Source organism: Rhinoderma darwinii, chromosome 1, assembly GCF_050947455.1.
Source record: "Rhinoderma darwinii isolate aRhiDar2 chromosome 1, aRhiDar2.hap1, whole genome shotgun sequence".
In the NCBI taxonomy this organism is placed as follows: Eukaryota; Metazoa; Chordata; class Amphibia; order Anura; family Rhinodermatidae; genus Rhinoderma; species Rhinoderma darwinii.
Window position 1 is genome coordinate 514605912 of NC_134687.1, and position 19859 is coordinate 514625770.

The 19859-nt window shown below is 42.3% G+C and overlaps 2 protein-coding genes across 2 annotated transcripts in view; both read left to right on the forward strand.

Annotated features, from left to right (window-relative positions):
* Positions 1 to 19582, forward strand: part of LOC142659893 (TIR domain-containing adapter molecule 2-like) — a 31375-nt gene extending 11793 nt beyond the window's left edge. Inside the window, exon 2 of the mRNA XM_075836447.1 lies at positions 18519 to 19582. Coding sequence (XP_075692562.1) covers positions 18545 to 19156 — 612 coding nt within the window. The 5' untranslated portion in view covers positions 18519 to 18544 and the 3' untranslated portion in view covers positions 19157 to 19582. The remainder of the gene's footprint in view (positions 1 to 18518) is intronic.
* LOC142659900 (TIR domain-containing adapter molecule 2-like) lies at positions 7665 to 8761 on the forward strand. Its single transcript, XM_075836460.1, has one exon. The coding sequence runs from the start codon at positions 7683 to 7685 to the stop codon at positions 8292 to 8294; it is 612 nt and encodes a 203-aa protein (XP_075692575.1). The 5' UTR covers positions 7665 to 7682; the 3' UTR covers positions 8295 to 8761.
* Positions 19583 to 19859: the final 277 nt, after the last annotated feature.

The window sequence follows — 19859 nt, forward strand, 5'->3', positions numbered from 1 at the left end:
TTTGCAGCCCCCACTGGTAGACCCTGTAAATGCAGCGAAAACTATGACATTTTGGTGTCTGTGCTACATATGGGGCTAGTGAAGAAGTCAAAGATTAGGCAATGCTGGAGTGCGGATATTTTGTACAATACCACAGACACCCTTTAGAAGTGCGACTCCTACACCCAAAAATCCGGCCTGTGCATGAAGGATTGGTTCAAAGCGTACGTCACTATCCATGGATAATTCATTTTATTATTCATTCCCCCCATTATTACATCATCCTATTATGACCTGTTGCACTCCGCCCAGCTTACATATACCCTGATGTACTCCGCACAGCTTACATATACCCTGATGTACTCCACATAGCTTACATATACCCTGATGTACTCCGCCCAGCTTACATATACCCTGATGTACTCCGCCCAGCTTACATATACCCTGATGTACACGGCACAGCTTACATATATGTACATGAATTTTTTTACTAACATAAAGTACAATATGTCACGAGAAAACAATCTCAGAATCAATTGGATAGGTAAAAGCATTCCCAAGTTATTACCACATAAATTGACACATGTCAGATTTGAAAAAATGTGTCTGGTCCTCAAGGCCAAAATGAGCATGGTCCTCAAGGGGTTAAGAAGCAGCTGTACTAGCTTCTTATTCATTTGTTTACTTATTGTAAAATTCAATCAAATATTTTGAAGGTAAAAAACTGATGCAAAGTAAAAGCCCACAGCAACCGAGAAAATTCCACCTTTCTTTTCAAAGGCCCCTTTGGAAAATATAAGCAGCAATCTAATTGGTTGCAATGACTCCAATTTTCCTCTGCACCACTTTTGATACATTGCTGCCAATGTGAGGAAATGCTTATTAAATTGTATAGTCCAAAATAACATTTGCTAGATTCTCCCTAAAAATCTCATACGCCTTTATCTCATAACAAGTGTAATTACATTAATATATTAGACAAGTGCACAAATATTGATTTCATAATACATGCCATATACTCATATATACCCATCCATGAACGGAAGCAGCACTCCAGAGATATAATCTAATAAGAAACCAGTGTTCACCGAAGCAACGTTTCAAGCTCTCAATGAGGGCATTTTCAAACAGTGTCAGTAATTACCGTACAACACATTGTGAAATTAATAATTATGTCTCATTAATAAAAAAATATTAAAAAGTGTATCAAATCCAGATATCTACAAAATGTATTGAATCCATACATCCATACTAATGTCAAATGTACTATCTTCCAAAAAAGTTGGCACTCCTAGACGTTATTGCATAATCCCAACAGTTCAAACATATGTGATGGCAACCTTCCTCCATTCCGGCATCCAATAGGACTCATTGCACATGCCCAAGTCCTCGCTCCAATAATAGCGTAGGACCTACTGATCACGTGTCTGGCAAGGTAAATATAAACAAACATAGCGTGGTTCACCACATTACGCAGGCGCAGTGTCTCTCAGAGACCGTCAGAGCGCCACGATACATAGGGGACCAACGCCTTGTTACAACTCACAGACAAGAGCCCCATAGTGTGCATGCGTGCATGCCTAATGGACGATCCTAATCACGATCTCGCCATACTAGAAGATGGCATAGACCAATAAGGATCTATAGTGGCACCAAGCCTACATATCCGGGCTAATAAAATATTAGATGTATTCTTTTCAGAAGGCCAAGAATTAGAGCATATTACTAAATATCCATTGTCATAGGCCAAAATATATGGAAACTATTTACTGAGAATTATAAGGTGTGTGGAATTAAATCCAACGTAATCAAACCCCAAAGAACATCGGCGTTTAATAGACTCCTATGACCCTAGTAGGGAGAGCAACACCATCCAATTATGGTAGGAATAGATCCTCTACTGACGGCACCATATGGCTCAAAGGACAGATATATAATCAATCCATGTGCCATAGTATTGGACCAACGCGGTTCATATGGATCTAAACAGTAATACGCCCATAAAACATGTAAATGGGGATGATGTACCACGACCCTTAAAAATCCCCTAGCATACCACTCTAGCCCTCTGGAGCCAGGCTTCAGGCGTTGAAAAGTTCTTACAAAATATCTAATATCCTGCATACCTCATCAGATGCATTAGATCACAAAAGAAAAATAGTGCAAGCCTAAAAAAAGAGGGAGGGGGAACACAGCCATCAAATATTGTATTACAGAAAAATAGACATCACATATAGTTCCCATCCACTAACCCAGCTAGCACCACCTGCCTTATAAGGATCCTTTACTATGCAGCGGTTTGTACTAATATATACCTATTATCAAAATCGCTTTTCCATAGGCAGACTTCAGGCTCCCAAAAATAGTGCTTAAATTCTGCCAATGAACTCACAGAGCAAGGGAAAGGAGTCTGAAATCACTACTGTTCTGGAAGATTATCTTTAGGTCACTCCTACTTGGAAGGTTTGAATCCAAAGATAAGTATATGTTAGAAAGCTGCTTTTAATGAACCTACAATTCACTAGAGAAGTAGATATCCCTTTCTATTGCTACCTAGCTTTTTTGCAAATTGTGAGACGGACAGCTCTATCCTAGAGCATTCTACCACTTGCTACTTTTGCTATAGTGCACATGATTATACCGAATATGTGGTAACAACTAAGGCTTAGGACTCACATTTTTAACAGATTCCCTATTCAGATGATGGAGAGATGCTTGCAGCACATCAACGCAAATTATTTTTACTAAAATATATACTGTAGAATGAGACTATTAAAATATTGTGAATAAACCGTATGTTACTAGGGAACCCAAATACATACAGTGTATGTACTGTACATGATGGTCAAGGGAGAGAGAAAGAGAGGGTGGCCATAGTGCCATACAGTACACAGCTAGTGCCATACTGTTTCCAGATAAACCGCATAATACAGCACCAGACAAATAGTATTTGTCATGAAGCCAAAATATGGAGGTGTAAACCCTCTGTGTTGCTAATGGATTAGGCTTGGAGTTAGTCTAAAAAGCTGAGTCTAATGCCCCATGCACACGACCGTATATTTCATCCGTAATTACGGACTTTAATTATGGACCATAATTACGGACCCATTCATTTCTATTAGCCACAGACACCTTTTAGTATTTCTACAGATGGGTGTCCGTGCTGAAAAAATTATAGAACCTGTCCTATTCTTGTCCGTAATTACGGCACGGACTCTCCCATAGAAGCCTATGGGTGCTTCCGTAAATACGGATGGCTACGGATGTGCATCCGTAAACCGTCCGTATTTCCGGAAGTATTGCTATGCAACATGTTGGTGACATCCTTTGCAGCCTCCCTCTTTTTTGTTTACGGATACGTATATACAGATCGAATACGGATGCAATACAGAATGTATTTACGAACACCCTTCCGTATATACGGATGAGTTACGAATGACCTCGGATCTGTATTTACGGACAGTATTTACGGATAGATGAAAATACGATCATGTGCATGGAGCCTAAGGTATTCCCAAGTCATCTTTTCACACCTATACAGGGATCTGGACTTAGCTGATGAGAACCCTCAGGTTATTACTCCCGGAGTAGTTGCCGTTAGCATCGGCTGACGTGTCAGCGATAACTTGAGATAAGCCGGTAAACTTGGTCAGGCAGGCAAAGATCTAGGCAGGCGGAGTATGATTACAATTCAGTGAAACCTGCAGAAGGTCAGGGTAGGCAGAGTAGTGCCAGCAAGGAATGACTGGCAGAAGGTCAGGGGAGGCAACAGACAATAAATTAAGTCAGGAAACAGACCGTGTCAATATCAGAGAATCTAAAACAGTAATACTCGAATGCAAAGCACGAGGAACAAACAAACCAAATTGCTCTGGCCCAGAGGGAAGGGAGAGGGGGACTTAAGTAGCCTTATAAAGCTGGATGATGGAGGTGGTGCACGTTTTAACCATTAGAGAGCTGAATCAGGGTGTGCTCACAAGCCCATAGACTTTAAAGGGAATGTGTTGGCAGCAAAACATGATTTTTTTTTTTTTTAGTTAAACAATTAGTGTATAGGTGATTAAACATTGTTCTATTTTTTTTTTTTTTTCACGAGTCAGGAAATATTATAAATTGGATTCAATTGGATTCTAATTTATAATATTTCCCATTGCTGGTCACTAGATGGAGCCATTCCCAAAATTGCAGCATTGCATGTGGTAAAGCAACCACATTGCTTTATGCTGCAAAATTGGGTAAAAAGCCCTCGCTCTAGTGATCTCTCAGCATCCCCCCCTCCTTTATCCTGGCTAGTGCCGGGATAAACGAGGGGATTGAACGGTCTAACCTCCTACACTGTGTGTCGCCATTTTTTGAGCTAACACACAGTGTAGAAGGTTTACATACAGTAGTAAACACACACAAACACGAACATACATAGAAATCTCTTACCTGCTCCTGCCGCCGCGGCTCCCTCCGGCCTGTCCGCTCCGTCTGCTGCCGCTGGTCCAAGTGCACAAGTCCGGAAGCCGCGACTGGAAGTAGTAATCTTACTGTCCGGCCGCGACTTCCGGTCCACAGGAAAATGGCGCCGGACGGCGCACATTTCAAATTGGACTGTGTGGGAGCGGCGCATGCGCCGTTCCCACACAGACGGCGTACATTGAAGTGGATGGAACGGGCCCCGTTCGCAGTCCCTATGGGACTGGAGCTGCCGTATTCCATGTCTGTATGTGTCGTTAATCGACACATACAGAAATGGGAAAAAAAATGGCAGCCCCCATAGGGAAGAAAAAGTGTAAAAATAAGAAAAAGTAACACACAAACACACAAATTAATCCAAACGTTTTTAATAAAGCACTAACATCTTTAACATATTAAAAAAAAAATTGTGGTAACACTGTTCCTTTAAAGAAGCATACCAGTGATTAAGGATGCCAGTAAGGTCAGATGGTGTTTTATTAGTGATACTAGCAGCGAACACCGGTCGTCTAGTGACATAGTGCAACTGCCGTGAGGAAGCGAGAGAAAGGACACTGAAGTTTGGAGAGGTGAGCAACAGCAGCGCTGTTTGTGACAGTATTATACAGTGGCCGGTTAAATAATACATGCAGTGCCGATATTAATATAGCCACACGGTGTCCAGATAAACAATTTCATACAGTGCTTATATGAATAGACCATAACCATGTGCTCCATACAATGCTTCACACAGTGTACCAGTAGTGGTTATTTAACTGGTATGTTCTGGTTCTCATCTCACCTACAAGCTGCAAGCCTCTTCTGTTCTGTAGTTTGCATAGTCTATGTACTGATGCAGGTCGGCGTGTCTGGTCAGATGTCCACTCTGGCAAAAGGACAAAAAAGAGACTTGCAGAAAATAATCAAATGGCTCTCTTGCACCACAATCTCATAATTTAGTTCCCTATATTGCTGTCAGAGATTGACATCAAGGGACATGGATAAAGGATACAGGTCATCCCATACCAACCAAAAGTCTAAATGGGTCTTTTATATAAAACATCTTACTCAAAAATAAATTTTGAGCCAAATGTCAAAGATTTACAAAGAAATCAAAATACCTGAACTTGGATGTGCCAGCTATAGCTAGGGCTTGTATGTATTATTTTAGCATGGCAAGTAATGACAGATGGTATAGCAAACATAGTTATCAATGCGTTGAAAACATTGCTTTACGAAGCTCTTCTTTACATTACTAAATAGTGTTACAATTTTTTTTTCACAGAATGCATTGATATCAAGCTTTTTCTGGAAATACTTAACAAAGTGCTTCCTTTAAAAATTAAAAAAAATTCTGCAGTTGCACGTGACATGTCTTCCTGAGTGATGTGTCATGTCCAGCAGTTATGTGAGGCACGTGAACATATAATACAATTGAATTTGTGCTGTACACCTACAGCTAAATTTATAACCAACTTCGTTATATAAGTAAATTTAATAAAATATAATAAAATAAAAGGGAATTGCACAAACCCTAATTCCCTTATATGTTATTGTTGGAAATTTAAAATTCCTGTCCTGTTAAATATTTTTACTGAATTTAGTTTTCCAGCTGTTCTGCCTAAGAACCCTCATCTGTACTAAAATAATATTTAGAGTCCACAACTATTAGGGTATGTTCACACGGCAACGCCAATTACGTCTGAAATTACAGAGCTGTTTTCAGGCGAAAACAGCTCCTGAATTTCAGACGTTTTGACAAGTGCACGTGTTTTTCGCTGCGTCTTTTACGGACGTAATTGGAGCTGGTTTTCATTGGAGTCAATGAAAAACAGCTCCAATTACGTCCCAAGAAGTGACATGCACTTCTTTGAGGCGGGCGTTTTTTTATGCGCCGTCTTTTGACAGCAGCGCGTAAAAAAAAACGGTTTGGAGACTTTTTTGGGGCGCAATTCGAGGCGTAAAACACCTGAATTACGTCCGTAAATAGGGCGTGTGAACATACCCTTACTACATAGCTTAGCTTGCACATAAAGCCCATTTAGTTTTCCCCACTTCTGCACACACACACACACACACACACACACACACACACTGTATACACACACAAACACACACACACACACACACACACACACACACACACACACACACACACAGTGGTAGACAAAACAAAATGAGTATTTTTGGAAAATAGTCCATAACGTATTCATAGTTAGTATCTCCATAAGGCTGGGTTCACACGACCTATTTTCAGGCGTAAACGAGGCGTATTATGCCTCGTTTTACGCCTGAAAATAGGGCTACAATACGTCGGCAAACATCTGCCCATTCATTTGAATGGGTTTGCCCACGTATTGTGCAGACGACCTGTAATTTACGCTTCGTCGTTTGACAGCTGTCAAACGACGACGCGTAAAGGGACTGCCTCGGCAAAGAAGTGCAGGGTACTTCTTTGCCACGTAATTTGAGCTGTTCTTCATTGAACTCAATGAAGCACAGCTCAAGATTTACGAGCGTCTCAGACGGCTCGCAAAATGCGAGGAGGAGCATTTACGTGTGAAACGAGGCAGCTGTTTTCTCTTGAAAACAGTCTGTCTTTTCACACGTAAATGACAGCTAGCGTGTGCACATACCCTAAGCGTAACAATCTGTATGATAAAGATAATGCATTATTTAAGTTGAATTATAAACCAGGTTAGAAAAAAAAAATATTATTATATCGTTTTAGCATACTGCTCATAATAGAACTGAATTTTAATTATTACAAATTAAATCCTAAACAACTTGTCCCGCAAAGACCAGTAATTCATACAAGAATGTAGGAAATAAAAAAGTCCTTAAAGGGGGTTAAATCAGAAAGCAAAGATAAAAGACCTTCCCATAGAGTATTGATAAAAAATATGCAGAGTAGAGCCTGAAAAGGGTTTCCAGGTTCAAGAAACAGCGCTACCTCTGTCTGTTCTAGTATTGCATTTCAGCCTCATCCTTGAAATGGGAATTAGCGGCAATACCATGTACAGCCCATAGACAGACGTGACGCTATTTCTGGTAAAATAAAATCAGATACTTTTTCTAATCCTGGGCAAATCCTTTATGGCAAAAAATGTTCTCAGGTTACTTCAATATGTAAAATAGTGTTAATATTTATCAAAATTTGTTAAAAAATAAATGTTGTTGTCCATGTAATAAGGAAACAATATGAAAATACTGTAAATTCTTCTGTTTTTCATTCAGAATTCCACCTTATATTGACACTGATAATGTATGCCACAACGGGAAACAGCAAATGTGAAAATCCGAACTCAGACCCCGAGAATGGTGAAAAGCAAATCATCACAGAAAAATCTAACCACTCAAGTTTATTTAGTAAGAGCAGCCCTTCAGAAGACCAGGACATATTTTATAAGTTTGTCATCTTACACGCAGAGATTGATGAATTAGAGGCAATGCGAGTGAAGAACATATTACAAGACAAATTTAACATCAAACCTGGCATCATATTTGCAGAAATGCCCGCAGGACAACAAATTCTTAAAAACCTAGACAATGCAGTGAATGGTTCAGCTTGGACTATACTATTACTGACTGAAAACTTCCTCCGAGAAGCCTGGTGTGAGTTTCAGTCCCATGCAACGTTAATCAATTCCATTCACATGCACCATAAATATAACTCGGTGATTCCTGTAAGACCAAAGGACAATTACCTTCCAAGAGAGAAGACACCATTTCCACTGAAACTCATTAACGCATTAGAAGAAGGGAACCGTGAATTCTCAAAACAAGTAGAGAAAACCTTCCGGGATAGCCTGTATCAGAAACAGTATGACATATGGAAGGCTGAGAAGGAAGATATGGAACATCAAAGCCAATGAATAGTATCAGATTTGAATGAGTAGTTGAATATGAATATGTCAACTCTTTTAGAAACTGAATATTTTGGTCAAACAAGGCTGTTCTAAAGCTCTGTTCACACTTGCCTTAGCTCTTTTCCTGACAGACTTCTGTTCTTTTATGATGGCCAGATTAACGTAGCATGCTGCGATATTCTATGCAGTAAGAAAAATGGAAACTTGACAGACCCATTTTAAGATAATGGGATCCATCACAAAACGTATAATAATGGATTTATTATATCCATCATGGCAAAAACAAAAGTTATGTCGCCAGTGTAAACAGAGCCTTACAAGTGTATGATATGATTTGTATGTATAAGTACACATCTAGTGAAAACCAAAAATAAGCAGTAAGCAAAACATTAATGAAAATTCCTGTTAGCACTGCCCTGTATCTGAAATGCACCCCAATAAAACCCCAAATAAAAGAGGAGGAATTAAAGAAAGTTCACTTCAGTGTCTGTGCTGCCTATTCTCCAAAATATAGTGTTTATACAGCTCTGATGATGTCAAGGGTAGAAATCTGGCAGTCATCTAAATTAAAACCAGTAATAAACTTGCTTAGCTTTTTATCCTCAAAGAGGATCTGTCACTACTTTATTAATACCCTATCTCCTAACTAACCTAATAGTCGCTATGATGCTGATAACTACAGTGTAATTTGTTTTAAAAAAAAAAAAATATTTGTAAAGTTATAAGCATTTTTCTAAATATGCTAATGTGGCTATACTTGCCAAATGGGAGGTGACTCTTTCTTTTCATTCTGGGCAGTGTAATGTTTTCTGTATGACGCTGTCCAATCAGCATACAGCTTCTCCCCCTTCCCTGCCCAGGAACACAGAGTGATCATATAGTATACAGCTTCCATTCGCGACTGTGTATTCAACTGGTGATTTCTCTGGTTGTGTCTCAGCTAGAACTGCGATCCTGGTGTCATATGAAAGATCAGAATCGCCTTGTAAAGGATCTGCCAGGCACAGCTTCGGGGTTAACGCCCATAGATAATCAGTCTGCACCTGCTTCTATGTCTGTGGGACTGACTCCATCTTCCACCACTCAGGGTGGCAGGCTTAGGAGTGGGAGAACCTATCATAGCCTGGCCAGACGGAGCTAGCTCCCGCCCTCTGTCTATTTATACCTGCCTTTCCTGTTCCTCCTTTGCTTGTGATTCTTCTCGTTTGGTTTCCTGGCCCTGCTGCAGCTTCTTGTACTATTGTCCTTGCTATGTCTCTAGCTATGCCTTTGATTGATTTGCCTAAACCTGTCCCGGTAGTGGGTATCGACTCCACTCCTCTTGCTAATGGTTATTTTACACAGCATACCCCTGTTTTTGAACTCCTTGTTGGCTCCATGCATTTGGAGCAGTGCTCTGTACTGTTAATGCAGGGATTATCGTCCGATTTGGTTTTAGGCCTTCCCTGGTTGCAGTTGCATAATCCTACATTTGACTGGAATTCTGGGGACCTTGCCAAGTGGGGTAATGAATGCTTGACGTCATGTTTTTCTGTTAATTCTATTTCTCCCCCTGAGGAGGTGAACACGCTACCTGAATTTGTTCAGGACTTCGCCGATGTTTTCTCTAAGGAGGCCTCCGAAGTGTTACCTCCTCATAGAGAATATGATTGCGCAATCAATTTGGTACCAGGAGCTAAGCGCCGTAAGGGTAGGATATTTAAACTCTCTTGTCCCGAACGTGAAGCCATGAGAGAGTATATCCAGGAATGCCTGGCCAAGGGCTACATTCGCCCCTCTACTTCTCCGGTAGGTGCTGGCTTCTTCTTCGTAGGGAAGAAGGATGGTGGTCTTAGGCCATGCATTGACTACCGAAGCTTGAATAAGGTCACTGTAAGGAACCAGTATCCCCTTCCTCTGATTCCTGATCTCTTTAATCAGGTTCAGGGGGCCCAATGGTTCTCTAAGTTTGATCTACGGGGGGCGTATAACCTTATCCGCATCAAAGAGGGGGATGAGTGGAAGACTGCGTTTAACACGCCCGAAGGTCATTTCGAATACCTCGTCATGCCCTTTGGGTTGTGTATTGCTCCCGCGGTCTTCCAGAATTTCATAAATGAGATTTTAAAAGACTACCTGGATGTATTTCTTGTAGTGTACCTTGATGACATACTTCTGTTTTCCAAGGACTGGTCCTCCCACATTGAGCATGTCAGGAAGGTGCTCCAGGTCCTTCGAGAAAACAAACTGTTTGCGAAGACCGAAAAATGTGTGTTTGGGGTGCAGGAGATACCATTTTTGGGCCAAATCCTCACTCCTCATGAATTCCGCATGGACCCTGCCAAGGTCCAGGCTGTTGCGGAATGGGTCCAACCTGCCTCCCTGAAGGCGTTACAGTGCTTCCTGTGGTTCGCTAATTATTACAGGAGGTTTATTGCTAACTTCTCGGTCATCGCTAAGCCTCTTACGGATCTCACTCGCAAAGGTGCTGATCTCCTCCACTGGCCTCCTGAGGCTGTCCAGGCTTTTGAGGTCCTTAAGAAGTGCTTTATCTCGGCCACGGTGCTGGTTCAGCCCAACCAAATGGAGCCATTTATCGTGGAGGTTGACGCGTCCGAGGTGGGAGTGGGGGCTGTCTTGTCCCAGGGTACCAGGTCCCTCACCCATCTCCGTCCCTGTGCCTACTTCTCCAGGAAGTTTTCACCCACTGAGAGTAACTATGATATTGCCAACCGCGAACTCTTAGCCATTAAATGGGCATTTGAAGAGTGGCGCCACTTCCTGGAGGGGGCTAGGCACCAGGTAACGGTCCTTACCGACCACAAGAATCTGGTTTTCCTAGAATCTGCCCAGAGGCTAAACCCGAGACAAGCTAGATGGGCGTTATTTTTTACCAGATTCAACTTTGTGGTTACCTATAGGGCTGGGTCTAAAAATGTTAAGGTGGATGCACTGTCACGTAGCTTCATGGCCAGCCCTCCTTCGGAGGAAGATCCTGCTTGTATTTTGCCTCCAGGTATAATCATTTCCGCTATTGATTCTGATTTAGTCTCTGAAATTGCGGCTGATCAAGGTTTAGCTCCCGGGAGCCTTCCTGAGAACAAGCTGTTTGTTCCCCTGCAATTCCGGCTAAGGGTACTTAGGGAAAATCATGACTCTGCACTATCTGGCCATCCAGGCATCCTGGGTACCAAGCACCTCATTGCAAGAAACTATTGGTGGCCTGGGTTGCTTAAGACGTTAAGGACTACGTCGCCGCTTGTGAAGTTTGTGCTAGGTCCAAGACTCCCAGGTCCCGATCAGCGGGCTTACTATGTTCTTTGCCCATTCCCCAGAGACCTTGGACCCATATCTCCATGGATTTTATCACCGATTTGCCTCCATCTCAAGGCAAGTCGGTGGTGTGGGTTGTGGTAGACCGCTTCAGTAAGATGTGCCATTTTGTGCCCCTCAAGAAACTACCCAATGCTAAGACGTTAGCTACCTTGTTTGTCAAACACATCCTGCATCTCCATGGGGTCCCTGTCAATATTGTTTCTGATAGAGGGGTACAATTTGTTTCATTGTTTTGGAGAGCTTTCTGTAAAAAGTTGGAGATTGATCTGTCCTTCTCCTCTGCCTTCCATCCTGAAACTAATGGCCAAACTGAGAGGACTAATCAGTCTCTAGAACAATATTTAAGGTGTTTTATCTCTGACTGTCAATATGATTGGGTCTCATTCATTCCCCTCGCCGAATTTTCCCTTAATAACCGGGTCAGTAACTCGTCAGGGGTCTCCCCATTTTGGGTTTAATCCACGGTTCTCTTCCGTTTCACCTGGTAGTTCCAACAATCCCGAGGTAGAGGTCGTTCATCGAGAACTGTGCACAGTCTGGGCTCAGGTTCAGAAGAACCTAGAGGCGTCCCAGAGCATACAAAAAACTCAGGCAGATAGAAAACGTTCTGCTAACCCCTTGCTTATGGTCGGGGATCTGGTGTGGCTATCGTCTAAAAATTTGCGCCTTAAGGTCCCGTCCAAGAAGTTTGCTCCCCGGTTTATAGGGCCGTACAAGGTCATTGAAGTCCTCAATCCTGTCTCCTTCCGACTGGAGTTGCCCCCATCTTTTCGAGTACACGACGTGTTCCATGCCTCCCTCCTTAAACGCTGCTCCCCGTCCTTGGCTCCCTCGAGGAAACCTCCGGTCCCTGTTCTCACCCCTGAGGGGGTAGAATTCGAGGTGGCCAAGATTGTGGACAGCAGGATGGTCCAAGGCTCCCTCCAGTACCTGGTCCATTGGAGAGGATACGGGCCTGAGGAGAGGACTTGGGTACCCACTCGGGATGTTCACGCTGGGATATTGGTCAGGAGGTTTCACCTTCGTTTCCCCAGTAAACCAGGTCCACTTAGAGAGGGTCCGGTGGCCCCTCATAAAAGGGGGGGTACTGTAAAGGATCTGCCAGGCACAGCTTCGGGGTTAACGCCCATAGATAATCAGTCTGCACCTGCTTCTATGTCTGTGAGACTGACTCCATCTTCCACCACTCAGGGTGGCAGGCTTAGGAGTGGGAGAACCTATCACAGCCTGGCCAGATGGAGCTAGCTCCCGCCCTCTGTCTATTTATACCTGCCTTTCCTGTTCCTCCTTTGCTTGTGATTCTTCTCGTTTGGTTTCCTGGCCCTGCTGCAGCTTCTTGTACTATTGTCCTTGCTTCATATTGACCCCGGCTTGCTGACTACTCTCCTGCTCTGCGTTTGGTACCTCGTTCACTCCTGGTTTGACTCGGCTTGTTCACTACTCTCCTGCTCTGCGTTTGGCACCTCGTACTCTCCTGGTTTGACTCGGCTTGTTCACTTCTCTATTTGCTCACGGTGTTGCCGTGGGCAACTGCCCCTTTCTCCCCCTAGCTCTGTGTACCCTTGTCTGTTTGTCTGTCGTGCACTTATTGAGCGTAGGGACCGTCGCCCAGTTGTACCCCGTCGCCTAGGGCGGGTCGTTGCAATTAGGCAGGGACTGAGTGGCGTGTAGATTAGGGCTCACTTGTCTGTCTCCCCACCCCCGTCATTACACGCCTCTTTCATATGCCACTAGAACCCGAGATATGGCTGTTTGAAGTGATCCCCCTTCCCTCTAGAATGTGTCTCATACTTTGTATGAAGCCGCTTCAAGCTGATTAGACAGCGTCAGAGGCTGTGAGATAGCTCCATCTCAGGAGAATCGCTAATAAAGGCTCATTTACATATGTACAATAAAAGCTCATAACTTTTAAAATAATAAAAGTTTTGGGACACAATTTTCAGCATTATCAGTATGACAGCGCCTATTAGATTAGCTAGGAGATAGGGCATTACTATACTAGTGACAGATCCTCTTTAAATCAGATCTGTCAGATTTTTATGCTGTCCTGTCTCAGGGAAGCATAAAGTAGTGACATACACACTGATTTCAGTAGTCTGTCACTTATTTGTTAATATGCAATCGTTTTTGAGAAATTACATGTTATCTTTGCAGCACGTGGCCAACAGTGGCGGCCTGGAGTCCATTGATATTCACGGATCACCCACCCTCCAGCCATTGATTGACATATTTCTCTCTGTTACTGTGCAAAAGTGTCACGTTGGGTATGTGGACCCACTGGGCTGTACCGCCTTGACGGTATGGCAGCTGGCCAACAGGACACAGGTAACAATCTATAGTTCGTATAGTGTGCCTGTGGTAGCTCAGACAGTAGCTAGACATGCTCGGCTGGGACTAGGCAGCAGGCAGTCGCCAGGCGTGGCGTAGCAGGACAGGCGTCGTACACAACACAGAACGACTTCAGCTCGAGACGGCACTTGACCAGGATAGCACGGCATACAGGTTACAGGTAGCAGGAACGGTGATCATTGGGAACAGGAAACCACTAGGAGACCGTTTGCATAGACATACTAGGATAATGACAACAAGGCTCAGGCATTGCAGGGAGGGGCACAGCCTTTCTTATAGTCCAGGGTGCTCTGGGAGCAATCAGCTCAATCTCCAACCTGTGTGCGCTTTGGCTCCTTAAGTCTGGACTGAGCTCGCGAGCGCACCCTGGTGGTCACTATGGAACAGGATGGCCGTACGTGTAGACATCTCTGGAGAGAAGGGCGTGGACCAGATGGAAGGAGTTTGTGGTCAGCGACCATGGACGTTACAGTATCCCCCCTCTTACGCCCCCTCCTCTTGGGACCAGAACGAGAGAGAATCTTCTTAATGAGGGTAGGAGCATTGAGATTCTCTTTTGGCTCCCAGGACATCTCTTCTGGACCAAAACCCCTCCAATCTACTAAATAAAAGGTTCTTCCTCTTACTTTTTTGGTGTCCAGGATCTCCTTAACCTCAAATATCTCGGAAGAACCGCTGGGGGCAACTGCAGGGTGAAGAGTCTTAGAGTAGCGGTTCAGGACCACAGGTTTCAGGAGAGAAACATGAAAGGAGTTGGGGTTCCGGGAGGGTAGGTGGCAGCCGAAACTTGTAGGAGACTGGGTTAATCTGTTGCAAGATCTAGAAGGGTCAGAGGAACCTGGGAGCAAACTTGTAAGATGGCACCCTCAGCCGGATATTTATGGAGGACAGCCAGACCTTGGTACCTGGAGAAAACTGGGGAGGTTCTCATCTCCTTGTGTCTGCCTTACGTTTCATGCGGTCCACCGCCAGCAGAATGGAGGATCAGGTCTGGTGCCAGATCCGCAGGAAGTCTCTAAAAGCAGAATCAGCTGTGGGCACTTGGGACATAACGGACAACGGAAGAGGGCGTCGTGGGTGTTGGCCGTAAACTATGAAGAATGGTGTATTTCTTGTGGACTCGCTAGTATGATTATTATACGAGAACTCGGCCCAAGGAAGAAGCTGCACCCAGTCATCATGTTGCTTTGAGATGAAGTGTCGTAGGTAGTTCTCCATGATTTGGTTGATCCTCTCAACTTGACCATTGGACTGAGGATGGTAGGCTGAGGAAAAGTCCAACTTCACACAGAGGAGTCAGCAGAGGGCTCTCCAGAACTTCGAGGTGAACTGAACCCCCCAATCAAACACAATATGCCTAGGAAAGCCGTGTGTCATGTCCGTGGCTGCGGGCCGTCAGGTTCACTCTCCTTCTGACGGCTGCAGACATGGGTCTACGAGCGCTGGCCCCAGTCTCCTCCTCAGGAGACGCCAGCGCTCACTTCCACTCACCTCGGCCGGGTCCCGAACTTGGATGTGCCAGCTATAGCTAGGGCTTGTATGTATTATTTTAGCATGGCAAGTAATGACAGATGGTATAGCAAACATAGTTATCAATGCATTGAAAACATTGCTTTACGAAGCTCTTCTTTACATTACTAAATAGTGTTACAATTTTTTTTTCACAGAATGCATTGATATCAAGCTTTTTCTGGAAATACTTAAAGTGCTTCCTTTAAAAATGAAAAAAAATTCTGCAGTTGCACGTGACATGTCTTCCTGAGTGATGTGTCATGTCCAGCAGTTATGTGAGGCACGTGAACATATAATACAATTGAATTTGTGCTGTACACCTACAGCTAAATTTATAACCAACTTCGTTATATAAGTAAATTTAATAAAATAGAATAAAATAAAAGGGAATTGCACAAACCCTAATTCCCTTATATATTATTGTTGGAAATTTAAAATTCCTGTCCTGTTAAATATTTTTACTGAATTTAGTTTTCCAGCTGTTCTGCCTAAGAACCCTCATCTGCACTAAAATAATATTTAGAGTCCACAACTATTAGGGTATGTTCACACGGCAACGCCAATTACGTCTGAAATTATGGAGCTGTTTTCAGGCGAAAACAGCTCCTGAATTTCAGACGTTTTGACAAGTGCACGTGTTTTTTGCGGCGTCTTTTACGGACGTAATTGGAGCTGGTTTTCATTGGAGTCAATGAAAAACAGCTCCAATTACGTCTCAAGAAGTGACATGCACTTCTTTGAGGCGGGCGTCTTTTTACGCGCCGTCTTTTGACAGCGGCGCGTAAAAAAGACCCCGTCTGCACAGAACACCATAAGACCCATTGAATTAAATCGGCAGATGTTTGCAGACGGTTTGGAGACGTTTTTTTTGGCGCAATTCGAGGCGTAAAACACCTGAATTACGTCCGTAAATAGGGCGTGTGAACATACCCTTACTACATAGCTTAGCTTGCACATAAAGCCCATTTAGTTTTCCCCACTTCTGCACACACACACACGCACACAAACACACACACACACACACACACACAGTGGTAGACAAAACAAAATGAGTCTTTTTGGAAAATAGTCCATAACGTATTCATAGTTAGTATCTCCATAAGCGTAACAATCTGTATGATAAAGATAATGCATTATTTACGTTGAATTATAAACCAGGTTAGAAAAAAATAATATTATTATATAGTTTTAGCATACTGCTCATAATTGAACTGAATTTTAATTATTACAAATTAAATCCTAAACAACTTGTCCCGCAAAGACCAGTAATTCATACAAGAATGTAGGAAATAAAAAAGTCCTTAACCGGTTAGTGACCGGCCCATCGTGTTTCTACGTCGGTCACTAACGGGCCTTATTCCGATGCCATAGACTTTTTACGTCGCGGCATCGGAATAAGTTAACAGAGCAGGGAGCTGTCAAATCTCCCTGCTCTCAGCTGCCAGAGGCAGCTGAGGGCTGGGAGCGTCCCTGCTCTGCCGGGCGAGATCGATATTAGTATCGATCTCACCCGTTTAACCCCTCAGATGCGATGCTCAATAGCGAGCACCGCATCTGAGTGGTTTTGGAGAGAGGGAGGGGGCTCCCTCTCTCCCCCACCGACACCCGGCGATACGATCGCCGAGTGTCTGTGTCTCCAATTGCAGCCGGGGGTCTAATAAAGGCCCTCAGGTCTGCCTGGAGTGAATGCCTGCTAGATCATGCCTCTGGCATGACCTAGCAGATGCCTGTCCGTGTTAAACGGACAGGCAGTAATACACTGCAATACAAAAGTATTACAGTGTATTATAAATGCGATCGCAGAATCGCATATTATAGTCCCCTAATGGGACTAGTAAAAAAGTGAAAAAAAAGTTTAATAAAGTTAATTTAAAAAAAAATGTGAAAAAAAATGAAAAACCCAGCTTTTCCCCTTACAAAATGCTTTACTATTAAAAAAACAAAATAAAGCTAAAAAGTTACAAATATTTAGTATCGCCGCGTCCGTAACGACTCCGACTATAAATGTATTACATTATTTAACCCGCACGGTGAACGCCGTAAAAAATTTAATAAAAAACTATGGAAAAATTGCTGTTTTCTGTGAATACTAACTTTAAAAAAATGTGATAAAAAGTGATCAAAAAGTCGCATCTACTCCAAAATGGTACCAATAAAAACTACAAGTCGTCCCGCAAAAAAAAAGCCCTCACACAACTGCATCAGCGAAAAAATAAAAACGTTACGGCTCTTCAAATATGGAGACACAAAAACAAATAATTGTGAAAAAAAAGCGTTTTTACTGTGTAAAAGTAGTAAAACATACAAAAACTATACAAATTTGGTATCGTTGCAATCGTAACAACCCGCTGAATAAAGTTATTGTGTTATTTATATCACACAGTAAACGACGTAGATTTAAGACGCGAAAAAGAGTGGCGAAATTTCAGGTTTTTTTCTATTTCCCCCCAAATAAAAGTTAATAAAAGTTAATCAATAAATAATATGTCCCCCAAAATGGTGCTATTAAAAAATACAACTTGTCCCGCAAAAAACAAGACCTTATACAGCTATGTCGACGCAAAAATAAAAAGGTTATAGCTCTTGGAATGCGACGATGGAAAAACTTAAAAAATGGCCTGGTCATTAAGGTCTAAAATAGGCTGGTCATTAAGGGGTTAAAGGGGGTTAAGTCAGAAAGCAAAGATAAAAGACCTTCCCATAGAGTATTGATAAAAAATATGCAGAGTAGAGCCTTAAAAGGGTTTCCAGGTTCAAGAAACAGCGCCACCTCTGTCTGTTCTAGTATTGCATTTCAGCCTCATCCTTGAAATGGGAATCAGCGGCAATACCATGTACAGCCCATAGACAGACGTGACGCTATTTCTGGTAAAATAAAATCAGATACTTTTTCTAATCCTGGGCAAATCCTTTATGGCAAAAAATGTTCTCAGGGTACTTCAATATGTAAATTAGTGTTAATATTCATCAAAATTTGTTAACAAAAAAATGTTGTTGTCCATGTAATAAGGAAACAATATGAAAATACTGTAAATTCTTCTGTTTTTCATTCAGAATTCCACCTAATATTGACACTGATAATGTATGCCACAACGGGAAACAGCAAATGTGAAAATCCGAACTCAGACCCCGAGAATGGTGAAAAGCAAATCATCACAGAAAAATGTAACCACTCAAGTTTATTTAGTAAGAGCAGCCCTTCAGAAGACCAGGACATATTTTATAAGTTTGTCATCTTACACGCAGAGATTGATGAATTAGAGGCAATGCGAGTGAAGAACATATTACAAGACAAATTTAACATCAAACCTGGCATCATATTTGCAGAAATGCCCGCAGGACAACAAATTCTTAAAAACCTAGACAATGCAGTGAATGGTTCAGCTTGGACTATACTATTACTGACTGAAAACTTCCTCCGAGAAGCCTGGTGTGAGTTTCAGTCCCATGCAACGTTAATCAATTCCATTCACATGCACCATAAATATAACTCGGTGATTCCTGTAAGACCAAAGGACAATTACCTTCCAAGAGAGAAGACACCATTTCCACTGAAACTCATTAACGCATTAGAAGAAGGGAACCGTGAATTCTCAAAACAAGTAGAGAAAACCTTCCGGGATAGCCTGTATCAGAAACAGTATGACATATGGAAGGCTGAGAAGGAAGATATGGAACATCAAAGCCAATGAATAGTATCAGATTTGAATGAGTAGTTGAATATGAATATGTCAACTCTTTTAGAAACTGAATATTTTGGTCAAACAAGGCTGTTCTAAAGCTCTGTTCACACTTGCCTTAGCTCTTTTCCTGACAGACTTCTGTTCTTTTATGATGGCCAGATTAACGTAGCATGCTGCGATATTCTATGCAGTAAGAAAAATGGAAACTTGACAGACCCATTTTAAGATAATGGGATCCATCACAAAACGTATAATAATGGATTTATTATATCCATCATGGCAAAAACAAAAGTTATGTCGCCAGTGTAAACAGAGCCTTACAAGTGTATGATATGATTTGTATGTATAAGTACACATCTAGTGAAAACCAAAAATAAGCAGTAAGCAAAACATTAATGAAAATTCCTGTCAGCACTGCCCTATATCTGAAATGCACCCCAATAAAACCCCAAATAAAAGAGGAGGAATTAAAGAAAGTTCACTTCAGTGTCTGTGCTGCCTATTCTCCAAAATATAGTGTTTATACAGCTCTGATGATGTCAAGGGTAGAAATCTGGCAGTCATCTAAATTAAAACCAGTAATATACTTGCTTAGCTTTTTATCCTCAAAGAGGATCTGTCACTACTTTATTAATACCCTATCTCCTAACTAACCTAATAGTCGCTATGATGCTGATAACTACAGTGTAATTTGTTTTAAAAAAAAAAAAAT

Bases quoted from the DNA above. Each gene is read 5' to 3' on its own strand.
- LOC142659900 (XM_075836460.1), top strand. From the start codon at position 7,683: ATGTATGCCACAACGGGAAACAGCAAATGTGAAAATCCGAACTCAGAC.